The following is a 21,170-nucleotide window of genomic DNA, read 5'->3' on the forward strand; positions in this document are numbered from 1 at the left end:
GTCCTCTAGGCGACGTGGCGTACGGCCCGGGGCCTGACAGCTGGGATCGTGGCCTCCGGACTTCCCCCGGGTTCTTATAGGTCCAGGGCCTCCACGTGCCCACAAGGGCAGGACGCTCTGGAGTGGCCCCCACGGGCCCGGACTCCCCAGGGAGGTCCGGTGCCGCCACATGTGGAGGCTAGACCCCCATGGGCATGACCACTCCAACTGGCCTTGGGGGCTCGGACCCCCTTCCCCCGGGAAGGGGTCCGGCGCCACCACGTGCCGCCACGGAGGCGACTGCAGGGCCGGCCCTGCCACGTGCCCATGGCAGAAGGCCCTTCGTGGGGCACCAGCCTAACTACCGCATTAAATGCGGGTAGGTGGGCTGTGCGTGCCCAAGTCAAAGCATAGTCTGCCCAACCGACACCACGGTAAGCCCGCCTGTTTCCAAGACGGCGCGTCAGTGTGCTCTGTGCGCAGGCAGACGACGTGTAGTCACATCACGGCGCCGCGCGTGGGCGATGATGGCCTGCTGCAGGTGTGCTGAGGCGTGCGCTGCAACAGTGTGCACGGAGGCGACGGTGCGGCGGGTCAGCGCTGCTCCTTCGTCTGTCAGAGGGTCCTGACCCACCAGTGGCAGCACGGCTTCTACTGTTGGGTAACACTGACAGCAGTCACTGTGCCGGCAAAGCGGCATACGGCCATATCCTGACTGTGGATACGCACATCAACTTCCCGATCGGGAGGACTATAGAGAGGAGCTGGAGAGGAAGATCTCCATATCTCTCATATAATAGGCTCATGTTGGCCGGGCCCACCTGTCGAGGCCCCGCATAGTGTAAGCACCCCCCTTGGACTATAAAAGGGAGAGTGCACTCGTTAGAATACGGGTCCCTTCTCAGGCTTACACAAGGTCTAGACTCACAAGTTGTCCACAAGCACACTCAAGCAATACAGCTCTAAAGTGGACGTAGGGTACTATGCTCCGGCGGGCGAACCACTCTAAACCCTCGTGTCCTTCCCGTGTTCATCCGCCCATCGATCAAGCGCTTCTAGATCTCCCCCAAACTCTTCCTAAACTAGGATTAGGCGGGTGCATTCCGCCATCCGGCTGGAGATTTCCCCCGACAGATAATATTTTCAAAAAATAAAAGACTAAATATTTCAATCAGGTTTGGACGGTTTGTGCTCATTGCACGCCTCATCCTTGTTGCCGTCCATTGACACCACCTCCGCCATGCACCGCCCATACTTGTTGGGACGTCCTGTGCACAACGTCCCGCCGTGGCTTCCCGTGCTCCTTACGAGCGCTCATCCCACCACGTCCATCACTGTGGTCTATTGATGTCGTCTATCTTCATTGCATGCTGCTGCTTACCACGGTGGCCCTACCGACTTTGGGGAAGAAGAATAGATAAAAAATAGCATCTCAAAAATATTGATCTTTACTTTGAAAAATGTTGAATCTGTTTTAGTTATATGTAGCCTATAGAAAATGTTGATTGTACTACTTTCTACAAAATATTAATATATATTTTACAAAATATTGATATATATTTTACAAAATATTGATTATGTTATTTTCAAATGTTAGTCTGATTTTTTAAAGTTAGTAAATTTGTTACGTTAAATATTAATTTATTTTATATTACAGAGTCTTCTCCCTATCTCTCCCACGAAATCGGTGGAACCTGTTCGACTTGTGTGACGACGTTCGCTATGGTTTCTTCCTTCCCACGACTAGAGATGAGCATAATTAACCGATAAGCAAAAAAGAATTGAGATCGAAACCGAAGTGACTGAAACCGATATTTTCGGTTCTAAATTCGGTTCGCAGTTCTGAATAACCTAATCAACTTCGGTTTTTCAGTTCTTGAGCTCGGATACTATCTATTAATTAGGTATAATAACACGTACAACCTATACAACCCAGGTACATTTGATCTAGCTAATGATTCTCACCCTCTCCATTTCATTCATCCCGAAATCCCCACCCCATCTATCCATACCCTAGCCGCCAGTCTTCTCGTCTCTCTCATCGGCGGCGGTGGTGTCCCCTCCCCTCCTCTCCTCCCCGCAAGATCCTGTGCCGGCGTGCCAGCGCCTCCATCCGTCTGACGGTGACGGCCTGACGGGCGATGCGCTGGGCGGGCCTCCGTCGGCACGAGTTCCTCTCAGCCGGGCGGCCCTAGCAGCTCACGGCTCCACCATCTGGTAGGTAGCCGGCGGCGGAGCAGCAGTGCCTTCTCCTTTGACGGGCAACACGCCCACACCACGTCAACAAGGCCCGCTCTTTGGCACCGCGACCCATCTCTTCCCTTCGCTCCCCCAGCGCCCGCCGCTCTCCACGCGGTCGGCCCGTGCGCCGCCCTTCACGCTCTCCTGCCCAGCTGCAGATCGAGTCCGGCTGGTGCGGCAGCACCCTCCCTTCCCACAACTTCTCTGTTCTTTCTCTCGGCCTCGGTCTTCCTTTCCTAGCGGCGACGACAGGGCGAGTTGCGCTGCCCGTTGTTCGTCGAGCGACGGGCGCTTCGCCGGCGACGAACATCCGACAGGGGTATGCCTGCCTATTCCCCTCCCTTCCCATCCTGCTGCGCGAGATCAAACACACAAACCCCTAACATATGGTATTTGTATTCGGATCTGACCATGATTTTACCTACTAAATTCGATCTTTTTGCAACAGTTATTGGGTGTACACATAAGCTATTTCAGAGTTTCAGCTATTTCAGAATGCTTCAGACTTTGTTGACCTTTTATACATTATTCATAATTGTAACCAAATTTCTATTCTACAAACCTCCAAAATAGTGTCAATATTGTCTTCAGCTTGAATTCAAGAAACAAATAAGCTATGACCAGCTTCAGTTGCAAACATGTCTATTTACATTCAGGACAGACAATCTACCGAAAAAAAACAGAATTTCCAAACATATCTATTCTCCCATTTCATTAGTACAGATTTACATTCAGCTAGAGGATTATCATTGCTGTCTCAAGCTTAGGGTCCCTAAACATGGATGGGGGGTATGGCCTTCCCAATTCATGCAACTAATAGACATCACTTACAATTTTCAACAGTCTATTAGTTTGCATTGATGTATTTACTTAAAGAAAAAACTTTGCATTGATGTATGGCTTCCCCAAGTTTTTTCTTTAAACTTTTCATTGATGTATTCTCACTTATACAACATAAAAATGTTCAAAATTTTTGGAACACGAACTTTTAATGAAGCTACAAAATATGTAGTACTTTGGCAATTTTCAGCTTAGGTGCTCCGACGGGCACCAAACTAAGCACTTAGCAGTGCCCCCAAGCTAACCTCAATCTACTTCTCATCTTTGGAAGAGGAAATGTTGGCAGCAACGGAGGTGGAGATGGGATTGGAGCGGCGCGCGTACGCGCGGGTGGGGCTCCTTGGCAACCCCAGCGACGTGTACAACGGCAAGGCACTCTCCTTCACCATCGCTGACTTCTCTGCCACTGTCCGCCTCCGCCCTTCACCCGAGCTGCTCATCCAACCGCACCCGCACCACGATCTCATCGCCTTCCCCTCCCTGACCCACCTCGTAAGTCCCCTCCTCTCTTCTCTTTTTTTTCTGTCAATTTTTCTATATGTCTATTCTCCCATTCCATCAGTAGAGATTTACATTCAGCGGGAGTATTATCATTGCTGCCTCAAGATTGGGGTCCCTAAACATGTAGAGGTATGGCACTCCCAATTCATACAACTAATAGACATCACTTACAACCTAAAGAACAAGAGGAAAGCTGCAGGACTTTTTAATCTGATAATCAGAAGCTGCAGCAGTGCTTACCTTACCTCAAGTGTTGATCCAGATCGAGTAACAATATTCTTCAACTGAATGACTCGTTTTTTCATTGCCTTGACTTCTTTGTTAGAAAGGAGGTATAGTGCTTTTTATATTGGCTAGCTGATCCTTCCAATGCTTCACGGCACACTAGCTGACTAGCAGAACAGGGCACTAACTTAGGAATAAGCGTTTCCTCTTCTTTTCCATCCACCTTCCTCTCCTTTTCTGAAGATAAGATAAGAATATCTGTTTTCAGGATTGCTCTATATTGAATGGATGGAGTCAGTCATTTGCTTGTGCTGTGGGATTTGTTTTGATCTAATTCCAGAAAACATAATTAAAGAATGTTCTCATTTTTCTTTTATCTTATTTAGGCCTCTTTTGCCCAAATCTCATTTGGGACTTAAATCGTGCAACCATGTCATCCAGCCTGTCACACACTATGTTTCATTGCATTCCCTCCTGCCGATGACATATCGTAATCTCTATCTATTGTTCATTTCTTCACCAATTGCCAGGCTCAAGATGGTCATGGATGATTTGAATTACATCATTGCAATAGATCAAGCACTGTGATTTTTGTAATCAAACACAATCATAGAATGTAGTTGCAAATCTTTCCTTTGTGCACATTTTCAATCCATGGAATCCATTTGTGCTGAACAGGAACAAATTGCACAGTTATGCATCTAATTTTCTTTATGAATTGTAACTCCAGAACACCCACCGCTCGTATGCTAAAGAAAATAAAGCTTAGGATACAGAAAAGTGTCTTTCTGAAACAATTGGCGCAAGTTAATTTCTTCTTTAACTATTTTCAATACAAATGAGCCATATCTTCCTAACACGAATGGTGTGAGCCTGGTATTGTTGTCAAGGCAACTTTTCTGTTTATTTTTGGAGAAGGTGTGGCATACAAGGGCAAAACACTTAGAATCAGATTCCATTTTCACTAAGAAGAAATATGTTCAGGGACAGATGTTACGGAAACATCAAGGCACTTAACTACGCCTTTACCATTATTTAAACAAATAGTTGGTCCGTATTAATTCCTTTCGCCTTTTTTTAGGTAAGTCGTTTGCAAAGTGAAGGATATTATGGAGGCGTTCGGCTGCTGATGGCTATCTGTAAAGTTTTCTACAATCACTGTACTCAAAATAATATCAGTCTAAAAGCTGAAAATTTCACCTTATCATATGATACTAATATTCCTCGGCAGGTAACTAATCGAAATCCACTTCCTTTGTTTGCCTCTTTTATTCAATTGCAATTGGCCGCTTCTATTTCATGTGATCTTATGTGTGATAGCTGGAGAAAATATATCATTATCCCTAAAAACTGGCAACATGAAGATTTTAGCAATATTTTCCTGAAGTGCTGTAGTTAGTCCTAGCTATAACAGTTTCTTGATGTGCTTATGAGTTGGAGATTAATGTTATTTTGACTCTTGTTCTGTAGGCTGGGCTATCTGGTTCAAGCGCGATCGTTTGTGCTGCTCTAAACTGCCTTCTTGACTTCTATGATGTCAGGCATTTAATAAAAGTTGAATTGAGACCTAATCTGATTCTCGATGCTGAGAAAGAGCTTGGAATTGTTGCTGGACTTCAGGACCGTGTGGCACAGGTTTATGGGGGGCTGGTCTATATGGTACGCGATACAAGCATTCATTATTTACAGTTAAGCTCCTGCATACAGCATATGTACTGCTAGCTAGTGTGAACTGTTTGTTAATGTTTCAATTTGTGTCACTCAGGATTTTAGCAAGGAGCAAATGGACAAGCTGGGTCATGGCATATACAGACCTTTGGATGTCAATCTGCTGCCTCCTCTATACCTCATCTATGCAGAGAACCCCAGTGATTCTGGCAAGGTTCCTACTGAATTAAATCAATAAACTACAATTCATGCTTAAATTTTGCCATGCCACCACAAAATAAGATTGATATGTTTCAGTCCTCCAAATTAACAGTCATCTATGTTTTATAACATAGGTCCACAGCACTGTTAGGCAAAGATGGCTTAATGGTGACGAGTTTATAATATCATGTATGAAGGAAGTAGCGCAGCTAGCGCTTGATGGCCACAGGGCTTTGCTGCAGAAGGATTATACTCAGCTTGCACGGCTTATGAATAGGAACTTTGATCTGCGAAGGTAAGTATTGGCCTTCCTGAGCACATGCTTCTGGAATGCAAATTGAGCTGGCAAGGTAAGATGGGGCCTTATGTGGTAATTGGTTGTGATTGTAGGGAAATGTTTGGAGATGATGTACTTGGTTCTGTGAACATAAAGATGGTTGAGGTGGCACGCAGTGTGGGCGTGTCATCCAAGTTCACTGGCAGCGGGGGTGCGGTGGTTGCGCTGTGCCCAGATGGCGAAGCGCAGGCGGAGCTTCTCCACAAGGCTTGCCAGGAGGCTGGCTTTGTGGTACAGCAGATCAAAGTTGCACCATCGGTGCTGTCGGATGAGGAGTTGACAAGCTTATCAATTTGCTAGTTGAATGATCGATGTCCTGTTGAGTGGTTGAAGCAACTGTTCTGTTTTGGAGGTAATCATAATAAAACAGTATAATTGTATGATATTGCTTCATTTGTCAGGTTATTTGTTTTGATATGTGTGATGGTGTGTGTTGGTTGTTTTCTTGTATGATTGGATAGTGGACAAAGGAAAGCGATGGTTTTGGATAACAAAATAGAAGCTGTACTTGCCTTTGGGATGCCGTTGTGGATATGATGTATATAGAAACATGCAAAGGAAAGCAATGGTTTTGGATAGCAAAATAGAAGCTGTACTTACCGTTGGGGTGCCGTTGTGGATATGATGTATATAAAACATGCATGTGCTTGCATTTCTTCGCATGATGGGATTGGGATGGAGGCTGGAGCAGATTAGATAATTAGAGCTGAGCAAAGGGAGCATGTAATGTTCCCAATAGAGTAGATTGACCTAGATGATGCCTTCATTATTTCTTAGCTGCAAAGGTCTATTACATTGTGTGATGGTAAGGCTACTGCTTGGAAAGTTCAAAAAGTAACCTAGAACAGACAGTTATAATGTTATTAGGAGGAGGCCTTCAGTGATACAGCAGGATGTATATTATCACGCTAGCAACTATAACTCTCTAAGTCTACGAGGTGCCGTAGTATCGAATGTGCTGTTCTGTTGTTTATGGTAACAGGGATGCGTTCTTCTTCTGGCCACCAGTGAGTGCCTGAAAAAACGATGTGATAGCTTCTGTCAACGGTAGGTCGGTAGCAGGAAAAGGTACTACAGGGTGGTGGTCAAGAGCCTTAAATTTTATAGCTTAGATAATCTAAGGGCTGGCTTAGATAATCTAGAGACCGGGTCCGGCCTGAAATGGTAAGAGTCGGCTCCAATTTTATTCAATTTTGAGCTAAAAATATATAACGGTTAAGTTGGATTGTGAGGAGAGAATTATGACCATGATCCGTTACCACCCCACTCATGCTAATCTAACGGACAAGGTGTTTATACACTTGGACTTTTTTTATATGTATCACTTGGACTTCAAAACAAGCAAAATGTTGTGGTTGAGCTTCTGGTTATTTATAGTTAAGGGAACTCTGGGAGCAAGCAACAAAAAGTCTTGTGGGCGAACTGGGCTGCCGGCAATGAAAGGCGCCTGGGCTAAGCAGCCAGGTTTTTTTTTTCATTTTTATATTTAATAATTTTTGAATTTTCAAAAATGATTGTCTGGAACGATAATTGCAAATCTATGCATATATAGCCGTTTCAAATGGCTATAGCCATTCGGCGGTAAATTGTGCCAGCATAGCAATCATACCAGGAACTACCACCATTTCATTTGTCTATAACTATTTGAAACGGTGGTGCATTTCTGCCGTTGTTGCCACCGTTTCATTTGTCTATAGCATGAAAAGATCTTTGTATTTTTCTTTACATTCGATGAACTAAAACGGTGTTTCTTATGGATTTGGAAAATAATAAGCGTGCGGGACTGGACGTAGACTGTATGTTTAGATTGCGCACAGGATGCACAGGTGGATTCATTACAATAAAGCTTAAAATAAACAAATGTTTTTCAATGAACATGTTATTAGCTAATTCAGGGTCTTTCATCTAGCTAGCATGTGCAAGGCCGCTAAGAGTGATTCCTCCCACGTTATTATACCAATACAGTCTCTTGCCGATCCGCTTCATCACAAGCACCAACACGGCCAATCGGTTCCGTTCCCGTTTCCGATAACGTGCACCGACGCAAAAGCGACGCCAACCATTCCGCCGTGCGCCAAAACCCTGAGAAAAGCAACAAAAATATGCGTACGCCAACACCTACACGCCGCCGCCTGTCCCCGTCCGTCCTTCCGTCGTCGCTTGGCGGCTTGTCTCGCCGTGCCGGCGGCGCGACGTGACGCGGGAGACGGGAGCACATTGGATTGGATTGGATTGGACGATGGGCTCCCGGCTCGAAGGTATCTATTAATCGCTTTTTATGGAGCCTCCGCCTCTCCCGCCTTCAATGGCACCTCCGACGCTATCCTCACCGCCACCACCGCTAACCACTCTCGCCGCTGCGATGTCCTCCACCGTTGCCGCCTCCTCCTCGCCTCAGTCACCCGCCACCGCCCACCGGATGTCCGACCCTACTCGGCCGGCAGCGCTCTGTGCCGTCTCGTCTTCGCCACCGGCCAAACCGTTACTACCGCCGGGCCGTCGCCACCGCCGACCTCCTTCTCTAGAGTCGGCGGTTATTGGAACCTCGAAATCCCGAACTTAAAGTCTGATGCTTCGACCACCACCCCGGGCACTGTGTGATCTCGCCGCTGGCCGCTTCCCCATCTCCCACCTTTCGCCGGCGAAAGCTCCACCCTTCCCTCTCCTCTAGCTCGCCAGCAGCCGCTCCACTCACTTCCCTCCCCTCTCTATCTCGCCGACGGCCGCGCCTGCCACACCCGCACACGCCGTAAATTGATGTGGCCCCCGGCTTCCCATCCCCATCCAACTCTGCGAGCTCAGTTCCTTTCCGTGATGGACAACCATCCGGTGGGCCCGCGCCTGTCAGCGTCGTTCCTTTCCTAATCCCCAGGATTAAGGATTAGTACCCCGCACGGCTGCCCCGGACAGCGCCACCGCTCCCAACCGAGTCCACCCGCCAAGGATGCGCCCGTCGCCGTCCGATCCAGATCCCACGCGCCCCCGCCCCCTCCCGAGCCCAGCGGCCAGCGCCGACCAGACAGAGTCCTCGTCACAGACACGCGCTGCCCCCGCCCCACACCCCACCCCCTCGCCCCCCGCCGCGCCGCTCCGATCCGGCCCGGCGCTCGGCCCTCGCGCGGGGGACGCGCAATGGCCCTCGACATCGCCGGCGCGCCGCCCCCGGGGCCCGACGCCGCCGACGCCCCGGTGGAGGAGCTGGACGCCAGGTACGCGCCGTACGCGCGCCGGGACGCGTACGGGGTCATGGGCCGCGGGCCGCTGGCGCCGGCGGAGGCGGCGCGGCTCGCGATCGCGGCCGCCGTGCTCCTCCCGCTCCGCCTCGTCGCGGGGATGCTCGTGGTCCTGCTCTACTACCTCGTCTGCCGCGTGTGCACGCTGTTCGCCGCCGCGGATGGGGGCCGGCCCCGGCTCGTGGGGTGGAGGAGGAGGGCGGTCCTGCGGGCGGGCTGCTCGCTCTCGCGGGCAATGCTGTTCGTCTTCGGCTTCTACTGGATCCGCGAGACCGACAAGAGGCTCCCCAGTGCCGAGGTTAGTTCGGTTTCTACTGTCCTCTTCCGCCCGCGTGTCACGCCCCCGGGGGGTACTTGTTAATCTCAGTGCACTTGTTAATCGTCCAATGCTGTTTGTCCCTGCTTTTGTAGCAAGCATATAACGAGTTCGATACAGGTGTTTTGGATCAGTTTATACTTGCTTCAAATGTACTTGGTCCTGGAGCACCATGGTTGATGGGTTGTCTGGCACTTGGTTTAGGTGCATTGCATTAGTAAGTAGAGTGACAGACGGTGCGGCTTACTCGGTAATGCATCTGCAGCAACCTCTATGATGCTGCTACTCGTGAACATTTTGATTTACAATGTGCCAATACAACCATGGATCCCGCAAGCAATTAGCTCGCCATTTTTAGTTATCTTTTTCGACAGACCATGTAGAATAATGTTTCTGTTACAGCTTTCTATGTAGAGTTCTATTATTCCCCCGAGGATGGAATGATTTTGAAGTTCTGTATGCACTGCTAGGCATTTATACTGTTGTAAATTGCAGAGAGATGTTTTTTTTTGTCTCTTTTTGTTTCTTGGCAATGCCATATGAATATATGATATGTATCCATTCAGGTTCACATCTTACTTACTGTGGGAGCGATTTTCATGACTTTTTTGGGAAGAAATTGGGCCCGACAAAACAAACACAATTAGGCTGATGTTGCAATTATTGAGTGGCACCGATTGGCTTAAACTAACGTCTTAGTAGGAAAACTGGAATTTACATTGTAGTTTATTGTGCTTGTACTAATAGATTGAACTGAAAGTTAGATTGATATAATGTAACTTGTTTTCCACCACTTTATTATATACTTTCAAATTCCTGAGACAGGTTTATTGTCACTATGCAATTGTCTGTCTACTATGAAACCTGTAATAAGTGGCTGGAACTTGGCATCATACTGTATTCTATTAGTCAGAAATCCAAAATCTGGATGAAGTTATGTTCTCACTTTAGGACAATGAATGGGGACACCTTCCAAAATCTGTATTCTATTAAAAAGATCTGGGTGCCGAATTCTGTTAACTATTCAAAAATTTGTGATAACTGGCATTAAAGACCTTTTGTCCCATCAAGCACCTATTAGATAGTACCATTTGAAAGGTTTTATGAGAGCAGAAATGGCAATGATTGCCCCTAGTCTTTGGCACACAATGCATCATATAAGTATCGCGGATTACTGCTGTTGTGCCCATGTGACTCAACTGTAATTTTGTTCCTTGGTTCCCCTGTCATCTTATTATAACTTTTTGTCAGGATGTAAATCAAGGCCGTTCTGAAGAATTGGGAAGACCAGGGGCAATTGTTTCTAATCATGTGTCTTATGTGGATATTCTTTATCACATGTCAGCTTCTTTTCCAAGTTTTGTTGCTAAGGTACTGGATACTATTTTAGTGTTCATAGTGTACTTAAATTTTACGAATTAATGTATTCTAACATTGTATCATCCTGTCAATACTTAAATTTATCCTTATTATAGGAGTCAGTGTCCAGGTTGCCTCTAATTGGTCTCATAAGGTACATTTTCCATGCTCATTAATACTTTCTTGTTTTCTAGGCTGTGTCTTACTCATATATTATGCGAGAAAATGGCCTTATCTTACTTATTTATGTATTAATGATATATGGAATATATTATAATTCACTCTACTTTTCTTTTTCTGGTTTAATGCAGCAAGTGTCTTGGATGCATTTTTGTTCAACGAGAATCGAAGTCCTCAGATTCTAAAGGTGTCTCAGGTATATATTGACTACAGCCCTTGAACTAGTTATACTTGTGCTACTATTTTCTCATGCCAAGTAAGCGTTCCTGTCGTTAGCATCCTCAAAATGTACTGTTAGTATTAAATGGTTTTATTTACTAGTAATTCAAAATTGCATTATATTCATTGCAACAATTGGGACAATTGGTCTCCAGAATTTATAAATTTAGGCAATTTTTTTTCTTGAACCGGAGAGCTGCATTTCATTTCATTTCAGTAAGAGAGAATCAAAATACAGAGAGCGCCACAAGGACCCCTTCCAAAACAAACCCAAACCCACGCACACCTGTATAAAAGCAGTTGCATGCGCAACGCTCACTAAAAATTTAAACAACCAGATCACCTTTTTGGAATAGTAGTCTTGCTGAGCACCAAAGGATGCTCTCATTTGCTACTGATTGCAGAACCACAATAACATTAGGATTAGCGCCATTGAAGATGCACCCATTCTGGTGTTTCCAAAGCTCCCAGGCAACCAGGATAACCAAGGAGTTGAATCCCTTGTGCATTTCCTTAGGGATATTTTTGAGAGAGAAACACCACCAGCTTGAAAATCAAGTCTCTGAGGGTTGCAAATTTATACATGGAGGCAAATTTTGAACTTTAAATTATATACATGTCTTTGCTCTGTTGAGGAAAATTTTGCTTGCTATAGCAACCTGTAATGTTCTGTAGTTTTTGTACTTTGTTTTACTGAACTTTGTATACTGTATGTAGGTGCTGTAACTGAAAGGGTCCGAGAGGTTTCTCAAGATAAGAATACCCCAATGATGTTACTGTTTCCAGGTTAGTGTACAACCATTTCCTTTTTTCTTCTAATTCCTTGTTTTAATATAATGTCTGCACATTTTTTTCTAAGAAATTACTATTTTGAAGGGTTATTAGCTCCATCCATTGAAATGCGCTGTTTCCAATCTGCTTTGACATTAGTCATCACTTATCACATAGGACTACTTTGCACTGTCTTGAAGCTGGCCATAACTATCCATAGTGTAGTGATCATTCATCAAAATATGCTTTGCGGAGAGAAAAACTGAATACAGCTGTTTTGGGCTAAAAGATCAGCAGGATTCAGTTTTATGTTCCATCGCCTCTATACAATCATTTTTACCTTTGATTGTTCACCCTCAAATTTGTCTGTCTGTTGCTACTTTATGTATATCGTCATGTGAACACAAGTATATTCAAACCTGTCGTGCTCTAGTCCAATGCACATGTTGACAAGTTAGCATTCTTATTCTATCCAATATTTTTTCCCCTTTCTTTCATTTGAGCTCTTCAAACAAATTGCTTCCCCTGTATTATAGATTTTTTTTTTCTTTTAGAGGGAACTACTACAAATGGAGATTACCTTCTTCCATTTAAGACCGGAGCCTTTCTTGCAAGTGCACCAGTGCAGCCAGTCATTTTGAGATACACTTACAGGAGATTTAGTCCGGCATGGGATTCCATGGATGGAGTAAGTACTGATTGCAAATCTACACTTTCTTGAAAATGCCAATTTAAGAATCTGTAAGTAGACACAGGAACGCATGACCAATTTAGTGGTACTTTGTGTGTAGATTTCTTGTTCTTTCTAGGCCAGAGAAATCATTTCATGTATTGCTTTTAAGCTTTTATTTACACGGGATGTTGCCAACTTTGCCATTATTATTTTACTCGATAGTACTGTCCATGTCTATTTAGTTGTGTAATATTGGACCTCCCTGTGCCTCCTTTTATATGTTTTCTTCTCCTAGGTTGTTGCAGATTGCTTGGTTGCTCCTTTCTTACTGTAACTTCCATAACTTCTATAGTTCAATAATTAAAATCCTACTGTTCTGCACACATACTATCACATTAGGGATACCGTCACTCGAAGAAATACATTATTACTTAAGACAGATAATGTGACAGCCATAGCTAGAGCACTTCTTCATATTTGCATGAAACATCCAAACTTTATTCAGGGTTTTATGTAATTTATTTCAGAAGTGCGTGGCACGTGACCGTTAAAACTCTGCCTAGGTTTATATTCAGGGTTTTACATTTATTTCTGTAGTTTTCAATTAATATGGTCTCTTATCTCGATTTCTTTTGACAGGTCTCTTATCATGACTCATTGAATTCTGAAACATTTTTTTTATTTTTTCTTGTAAAAACTTGCAGGCACGTCATGTGTTTCTGCTCCTATGTCAATTTGTAAATTACATGGAGGTGGTTCGGTTGCCTGTATATTATCCTTCTGAACAAGAAAAGGAAGATCCTAAACTCTACGCAAATAATGTCAGAAAACTGATATCAACGGAGGTATTCTTGTGATCTCATCTTTCATGAGCTTTAGGACCAGGTTCATCTTTTTAAATATGAGTTGATGTGTTCGTAATTTCCAGAATATGACAACATCTCTTTCTGCAGGGAAATTTGATTCTTTCTAATCTTGGCCTGGCGGACAAGCGTGTATACCATGCAGCACTGAATGGTAGTAGTCTACCTGACAATCGACATCAAAAAGATGACTGAAAGCCTTTGCTTGCTTTTTTTTTTAACTTACAGCTGAGGAGTATTTAAGATGTGATTGTGCGGATTTTTAGTTTGTCATGCTGCACTTGCTTCCCTTGTTTAAGGAGCATGTTGAATACCCTCCTGATACAACAATGTACAAAAAACATTTGTCGTTATAGTTTGATATCTGGTTGGTGCCTGAATGGTTGTGTTATTCGACTGGAATGAGTTCTGTACGCAATGTCTATTGATTCTGGGGACATTGCAATGGTACGAGGAGTCGGAACCGGTGGAACCCGGTTTGTTTCACAGTCTGTGCCCATGGATTGATTCTGTTAGATAATCTTTAGCCTTTTTCTAACATTTTCTTAGCGTCCTTGTAATACATTAATACTACTGGAGGTTGTAGTAGGTTATTTAACTAGCAAAATCAAAGCTAAGAAAACAAAACGTTTCAAACCTCTGTATTTTTTTCTTTAAACAAAGGATGTAAGTACAACTGCAAATGGGTATGTAACATTATTAACATGTGTTGGGGATCAGATGGATTATCTTTGCTAAGAGCTATCGGATTAGCACAAAATCAAGTTGAGCACCACTATAATATATAGTTACGCCGCAACGCTTCTTCTTTCCAATAGTTTAGTTTATCTCTTATTGGTTTGACAAACAATAAAACCCTAAACAACATTTCAGTGGTTTGACAAGGCCGGAGTGCGCCTCAAATGCACAGCCCACTGACAGATAAATCTAGTGATAAGATCTTGAACCCCAACAACACGGGGGTGCTCTGTGTGTCACACATTGGTTGGGTCTACTTTGGTTGCTAATCTGCAGGTAATCCTTTCACTTCTGCCACCCTTTCTAGATTGTGGTTAAGTTCGTTCTCCTTTATTGTTACACAAGCAAATCATATGCTGACAACGATACCTTGCTTGTTCTGGTGGCCCTCCTGATGGCCTTTTAAAAAAGGGTAACAAGTTCAAGCCTCATGTCCTGTACTAGTTTGTTGAGGCATATGTGAACTTGCGTTGTAAAGTCTGTGTGTATCTTGGCTATACAGAATGGGAAATGTTTCAATACCTCTGTATCAACTCGATGTAATGATCTTGAATTCAATAAAACTTCCTTATAACCTTCTGTTCTGATGTTGAAACATGGAATTACTCCTCCATCCCTTAAAAAATATCACTCTAGAAAATCGTAGACAAATTAGTAAAAGTCTGAAGTGATCATGTTACCCGTATTTATTAGCCATATCTGGTGATGCTGATTGACTATATATCGCATGCACATGCACACGTTAAATGGGGTTACGAAATTTGAATCACACAAGGACTCTCTAAGGATGGAGGCAGTATCTTTTATGGTAATGATTTGATTACAGCCGACCGTACATTTGCGCTATCGTACTGCCGCTGCATCTACTCCACCTCTTCTTATCTCTCTCATTCCTCTCCCTCTCAATCTTATCTTTTTCCCATTGACACCTGGCCTCCCTTCCTCCTCTCCCCCGCATCCCCTCCCTTCCCTCCTCTTCCGCCGCCGGTTCCTCTCCCCGCCGCCACCTACCCTCCTATTCCATCCTCCGCCGTGGCCTCCCCTCCTCTTCCCCAGCCCGCGACCGCCTTCAATGCGCGGTGGAGCAGCTTGGCTCGTGCGGCTCGGTGCGGAGCAGGCACAGCAGATTGGCGTGGGGCCGGCTGCGTGGAGCGGCTCGACGAGGTGGAGCGGCTCGGCGAGGCGTAGCGGCGTAGGCGCAGCGGCGGGGGCGAAGCAGCGTTGGGGCGGGCTATGCGGGCAGAGCGGCGCGGGCGAAGCGGCAAGGCGCCGGCGGCGCGGCCTGTGCGGAGTAGCGCGGGCAGGGTGGGGCGGAGCGGACACAGGCGGAGCGTAGGCGAGCACGCGTCAGCGCTTGCGGAGCAGAGCAGCTAAGCCAAGAGGCCACGGTGCTACCACAGCCGCGGCGTGCGGCGTGCGGCATGATGGGCCGCACCGGCGCCGGCGTGCAGAAGGGCAGTGGAGCGTGCGGGCGGAACAGCAACGGCGGGCGCGCCGCGACGGACACCGAGTTGAGTTTGTGCATTTTTTTTATTTGTAGGCAACTTATGCTAAATCAACTAGCATTTTGGTAAAAACTCATAAGCATTTTAATTGCGTTAGTTATGTCTTTTTTTCAAGTCTCGTGTAGGCATTTTAATGTTGGTTCTCAATAAAACTATTATACAGAGGTAATAATATTGGTTCCAGTAAGCAATAATATTATTTTATCTTAGCATAACATAAAAATACAATACAATTCATTAAATAATTTTATTGAGTATCTTACAATTTATTTTTCATTATTTTATGCTGTTTTATGCAGTTTCGATGAATCAAGCGGGAGGTAGCAGGACATTTATTGTACATCTATTCTAAATTGCTTCGAAGTTTATTATGATATGCTTTCAACTTTTAACAAAAGTGCTTTTGGAACCGTATGAGAAAAATATCATCGAAATATATTGAAGTGAGATCTTGTTTTGATCTTTTTGTTGGGGGCAACGCAATAGTGCAATCGGATTTCAATTTTGATGCTCATTTGTAAAATTATAGCTTTTTTTAATCTGAGATTGATTTTTGCATGTGATGATGTCATCTTTTTTTGTCCTTGTCCTACTCTAGTAATAGCAGTTGCGCTCAGTGCAGCGGGTAGCAGCTTTTTGTCGGAAAGGGAAAGAGCAAGTCGTGTTGTGTTTTTGACTTTCCCGGAATGGGCCGGCCGTAGTGGAAAGCTAAATTACAACCAGCCGTTATTTAGCCAAATCCATCTTTTATTACAGGGTATTAGCGATGAACGGATTTTCATCACGTGAGTGTTACAAATTATGAAATGTAATGAAAATAACACTTTCAGTGATATAAATGGAACATCACATAAGCCCACATGTGCTGTAGTGTTTATTCCAAACTGTCTAAAACTTTAGTAAATCAACATTCCACTTGCCATATGAACATCTCTAGCTTTGCAAATTGCACTAAATGTAAATTTCCCCCATTCCTAGTAAATAAAAGTTTTACTTTGCGTGACAAAGTATAGAAATTTATAAATAATGTCACAATATTTTACTACAGTAGGAACTCATGTGCACATAAAGCTAATGACTTGGAAAGTTTTTTTGGCAACACATAATTGTATGTGAAGTTAGCGTGAAAGATATGAAAGTGAAACAGAAAAAAAGTGTGTCACTACATATGGCCACCAATCAATGCTCCGACATCCAATTGAATAAAGTTTCTAGGATACCTCCATTTATGCTCGACGGACCACAAATTGGATTAATGTGTAGTCTGTGGGGCAGAGAAGTGCTTCGGAGTGTTTGCTAACTGAGGTGGACAGTAAAATATATTAGCTTTTTTTAATTTATCTTACCTTCGGATCCCTCTCCATCCAGTGCAATTTAAACATTTAGTGATTTTCCAAATTTTTTAGTAATACTTTTACTTGGTGGTGCCAGCCATCGATTCTACCCCTAGTGCTACCTACTATAAATATGTTTAGCTCCTAGCCTCCAAGTGATGGATAAAGACAAATCGGCGCGATCAAACAGGCTGCCCACTGCAAATAAAAATCTAAACAGGTTAATCTTAAAATATTATTTTAAAAAAGATAAAAATGAAAAAAATCAGTAGTGAACTCAAGTTTATTTAGCGCTAGAAATATAGGAGGTGTGTATTATTTTCAAAGAAAAAATATTTCGTTAGAAAAGATTAAGGTGTCACTTATATTGGGTAACAAGATGACAATTATCTATCCTTGTGGCTTAAGCGTAGGGGTGTAAACGGATCAGATGCAGATGGATACCTATGGATACAAATACAAATAATTAGTTTTTTCTTAAATTTGGATTTGGTACGGATATTATCAGTTGTGTCAGAAAAGATATAATAAATAGATATCGATATTATACATATCTGATTTTGAGTATCCGGATTCGGATACGGTTATGGTTGGATACTAAATATCCAGACTTGAATACGGACAGATGTAACCCCTTTAAACATATTCAAATTTAGATATGGACATGATTTTCTATGTTTGTTTTCTGCCCACAAGTTTTGCTCCTCTTGCATTGATCCCCTGTATGTCCCGCTCAAGCTGGGTCCGAAGACCTTTTTACTTAAAAAGGATGAGAAATGAGATTTCATAATCTGTACAAATTTTGAACAGATGGTGATCCTTGGCAGGGTTACTATGTTTATGCTTGACACTAAGGCAAGAGTTTCATAAGCATTAAATAACATGCCACATCAGCAATTTTGCTGACTTGATAGTGTTATTATGAGAGATGAGGGAGGGTTTAATGAGATGAGAGAAAAGTTTCATCCTATAAAATCCAGTCAATACAGTTACTAAGTTTTCGATCTTGATAACCTTGCTAGAGATATGGTACTGAATGAATTTGCCAATATCATTGGTTGCTTTTATTTTAGGTAGTTGCTACTTGGCACCGGTGACGTGGACGTAAAGCTTGAGCACTAGATTTCATTGTTGTGCCCAGGAAATATGTAATTCTACTAATTTGGTGGGGACATCCTGAAATTTCGTCATAGGTATGCATTCTGGAGGCCATAGTGCACTTGCATGACTGCATTGAGCACAATCAATGATAAGCAAAACAATGATAAGCATATAAGTTCGCTGGCACATGCTCAACCAACCAAGCTGCCAACATTCCACCACATCTCTCTCTCTCTCTCTCTCTCTCTCTCTCTCTCTCTCGTGTATAAATAGCTAGCGCTATTCTGATTGCTTCACAACAAAGTCAAAACGCCACGCTCATAGAAATTATGGGTCTTTTGCACGTCCCCCCCAGTGGTAGTAGGACTCAAAGGTTTTACTACCTTTTGCTCTTTCATGTGCACCCGTTCTGGATCCATCTCTCGTACTTCCTCTTCGTCTCCCTCTTCGGTTTCTTGATGCTAAAAGCCCTGCCCATGAAAACCAGCGCGGTCCCAACGCCCTCGGGCCTGGACCTGATCTTCACGTCTGTGTCTGCGACGACAGTGTCGAGCATGGTCGCCGTCGAGATGGAGTCCTTCTCCAACTCCCAGCTCCTTCTCATGACCCTACTGATGCTCCTCGGCGGCGAGGTGTTCACGAGCATGCTTGGCCTCCACTTCACCTACACCAAGCTCAAGAAGAGAGAACAATCTCATGGTCTCGATGGCAATGGGCCACCGGCGACTAGCTTAGAGCTCAGTCCCATGGGAGCCCCAGTGGCTGCCGTCACAATAGATCAAATGGAGATAGCAGGGTTCAAGAACCAACGTGATCTCCCATCCGTCGCTAGGATTCTAATGTTCATCGTGTTGGTCTACGTCGTGGTGGTGCACCTCGCCGGCTACACGCTCATGCTAGTCTACCTTTACGCCGTCGCCGGCGCAAGGGAGGTGCTCATTGGCAAGAAGATCAACCCGAGCACCTTCTCCATCTTCATCGTCGTCTCGACGTTCGCGAACTGCGGCTTTGTGCCAACGAACGAGGGGATGGTGTCCTTCAAGTCCTTCCCGGGCATGCTTCTCCTCGTCATGCCGCACGTCCTCCTCGGGAACACGCTCTTCCCCGTCTTCCTCAGGCTCTCCATTAGAGCGCTCGAGAGGGTCACAAGGAGGCGAGAATTCGGCGAGCTGCTGGTGAGCGGAGGACCTGGTGGCGGACCAGCCGCCGCTGCTTCCGCCATTGGGTACGACCACCTGCTGCCGGGCGCGCGCACGTGGTTCCTGGCGCTCACGGTGGCGGCGCTCCTGGCGGTGCAGCTGGTGGTCTTCTGCGCCATGGAGTGGGCCTCCGACGGGCTGCGGGGGCTCAGCGCGTTCCAGAAGCTCGTGGCGGCGTTGTTCATGTCGGTTAACTCGCGGCACTCCGGCGAGATGGTCGTCGACCTCGCCGCCGTGTCGTCCGCCGTCGTCGTGCTCTATGTGGTTATGATGTAAGTACGTACGCACGTCGATCGAGAGATTAGCAGTCTTATTAAGACTACTAATATACATGGAAAATTTGAATCGATTTATATATATATGCTCATGCTGGATTCCTCTGCACAGGTATCTACCCCCTTACACCACATTTTTGCCGGTGGCGATGGAAGATCACCACGACGAGAAAAGCAAGACCACCAGCAGCAAAAGCGTGTGGCAGAAGAAGCTGCTCATGTCACCGCTCTCGTGCCTCGCCATCTTCATCGTCGTCATCTGCATCACCGAGCGGCGGCAGATCGCCGACGACCCAATCAACTTCAGCGTCCTCAACATCGTCGTCGAGGTCATCAGGTGCTTAATTATTATTATTGCGTCAAAAACTCAAAATTAATGCATGTTCCAAAAGCAGTAGAATGTTGGGCTAGCTCAATAATTAATCGAACCGCCGTATGTAATGTAACATAATGCATGCAGTGCCTATGGCAACGTGGGGTTCAGCACGGGGTACAGCTGCGGTAGGCAAGTAAAGCCCAACGGCAGCTGCAGGGACGCGTGCATCGGCTTGTCCGGCAAGTGCAGGGAAGGGAAGCTCGCGCTCATGGCCGTCATGCTCTACGGCAGGCTCAAGAAGTTCAGCATGCATGGGGGTCAGGCATGGAAGCTGGGCTAACGGTTTTAAAATTCTATCGCATAGCTATAGATCTTTTTTTTTCTGCGGGTAGCAAAGCTATAGATCTACTGCCGGATTCAAAGAGTAGTACTTGAACTACGATGGAATCATGTGAATAATGTATCTGCAAGGAAGTCGGTCTCTGTAACATATGAAAAATGGCTGCTTGTCTTTACCTTCAAATTGCAAGGCTACGCTGGTTGTGGTTGACCATGTACATGGGAAAACCATATACATCGTAAAGGTGCAACTGTGGTAAAAATATTATACGTAAATACCAAGATAAAAAATAATTTATCCAAAAATATTAAGTTCAGAAAAATATTGAAACATGGCACAACCATGTAGTTCATCTATTGCTGTACTTACTAGCAACGTTGAAATTCAAAATCGTTATGAAAAGTTCATACGAAAATGACAGGTTTCCCTCAGATCGTACACTTGATTCATGTGTGCACAGATTAAATAAGCGGGCTAGAATTAGGTTTCAGGTTTCATCAATGCTGGGATCAAGTTTTTAGATAACGAAGTCATATAAAGTTCGTTAAACAAATTAAATATAAAATGTTGTCATACAAAAGTCTAAAAATTCATTGAATCAATATTCTAACTCATTAAGTCAATAAAAGAAAGAGCTCATAAATTATATCTTTTTTAGGGAATCCGCAGGGGAGCCCCTACCTATTTTTTTTGTATATATATGAACAAAACTGTATGTACAAAGAGTTTATAAAGGCCCCAGACCCAAAGCTGAAA

The 21,170-nt window shown here is 44.6% G+C and overlaps 3 protein-coding genes across 6 annotated transcripts; all 3 read left to right on the top strand.

Moving 5' to 3' along the window:
* Positions 1–1,910: 1,910 nt before the first annotated feature.
* Positions 1,911–6,801, top strand: LOC112893630 (glucuronokinase 1). Of its 4 annotated transcripts, XR_003228855.1 has the most exons (8): positions 1,912–2,539; positions 3,332–3,552; positions 4,868–5,017; positions 5,257–5,445; positions 5,552–5,668; positions 5,790–5,950; positions 6,034–6,344; positions 6,454–6,801. XR_003228855.1 is itself a non-coding variant. In XM_025961057.1 (7 exons), the coding sequence occupies exons 2-7, from the start codon at positions 3,337–3,339 to the stop codon at positions 6,290–6,292; spliced, it is 1,092 nt and encodes a 363-aa protein (XP_025816842.1). In that variant the 5' UTR covers positions 1,913–2,539; positions 3,332–3,336; the 3' UTR covers positions 6,293–6,628. The 4 variants fall into 4 exon arrangements, 3 of the variants coding, with proteins under 3 accessions (XP_025816844.1, XP_025816842.1, XP_025816843.1); XM_025961057.1 differs by having other exon boundaries at positions 1,913–2,539; positions 6,034–6,628; XM_025961058.1 differs by having other exon boundaries at positions 1,924–2,539; positions 6,046–6,628.
* A 2,256-nt stretch (positions 6,802–9,057) lies between these two features.
* Positions 9,058–13,983, top strand: LOC112894016 (lysophospholipid acyltransferase LPEAT1-like). Its single transcript, XM_025961572.1, has 8 exons — positions 9,058–9,523; positions 10,793–10,912; positions 11,017–11,054; positions 11,212–11,276; positions 12,017–12,085; positions 12,625–12,758; positions 13,448–13,588; positions 13,697–13,983. The coding sequence occupies exons 1-8, from the start codon at positions 9,125–9,127 to the stop codon at positions 13,799–13,801; spliced, it is 1,071 nt and encodes a 356-aa protein (XP_025817357.1). The 5' UTR covers positions 9,058–9,124; the 3' UTR covers positions 13,802–13,983.
* A 4,575-nt stretch (positions 13,984–18,558) lies between these two features.
* LOC112891609 (cation transporter HKT8-like) lies at positions 18,559–20,597 on the top strand. Its single transcript, XM_025958513.1, has 3 exons — positions 18,559–19,755; positions 19,871–20,095; positions 20,219–20,597. The coding sequence occupies exons 1-3, from the start codon at positions 18,614–18,616 to the stop codon at positions 20,412–20,414; spliced, it is 1,563 nt and encodes a 520-aa protein (XP_025814298.1). The 5' UTR covers positions 18,559–18,613; the 3' UTR covers positions 20,415–20,597.
* The last annotated feature ends 573 nt before the right edge of the window (positions 20,598–21,170 follow it).

This window comes from Panicum hallii, chromosome 5 (genome assembly GCF_002211085.1).
Source record: "Panicum hallii strain FIL2 chromosome 5, PHallii_v3.1, whole genome shotgun sequence".
In the NCBI taxonomy this organism is placed as follows: Eukaryota; Viridiplantae; Streptophyta; class Magnoliopsida; order Poales; family Poaceae; genus Panicum; species Panicum hallii.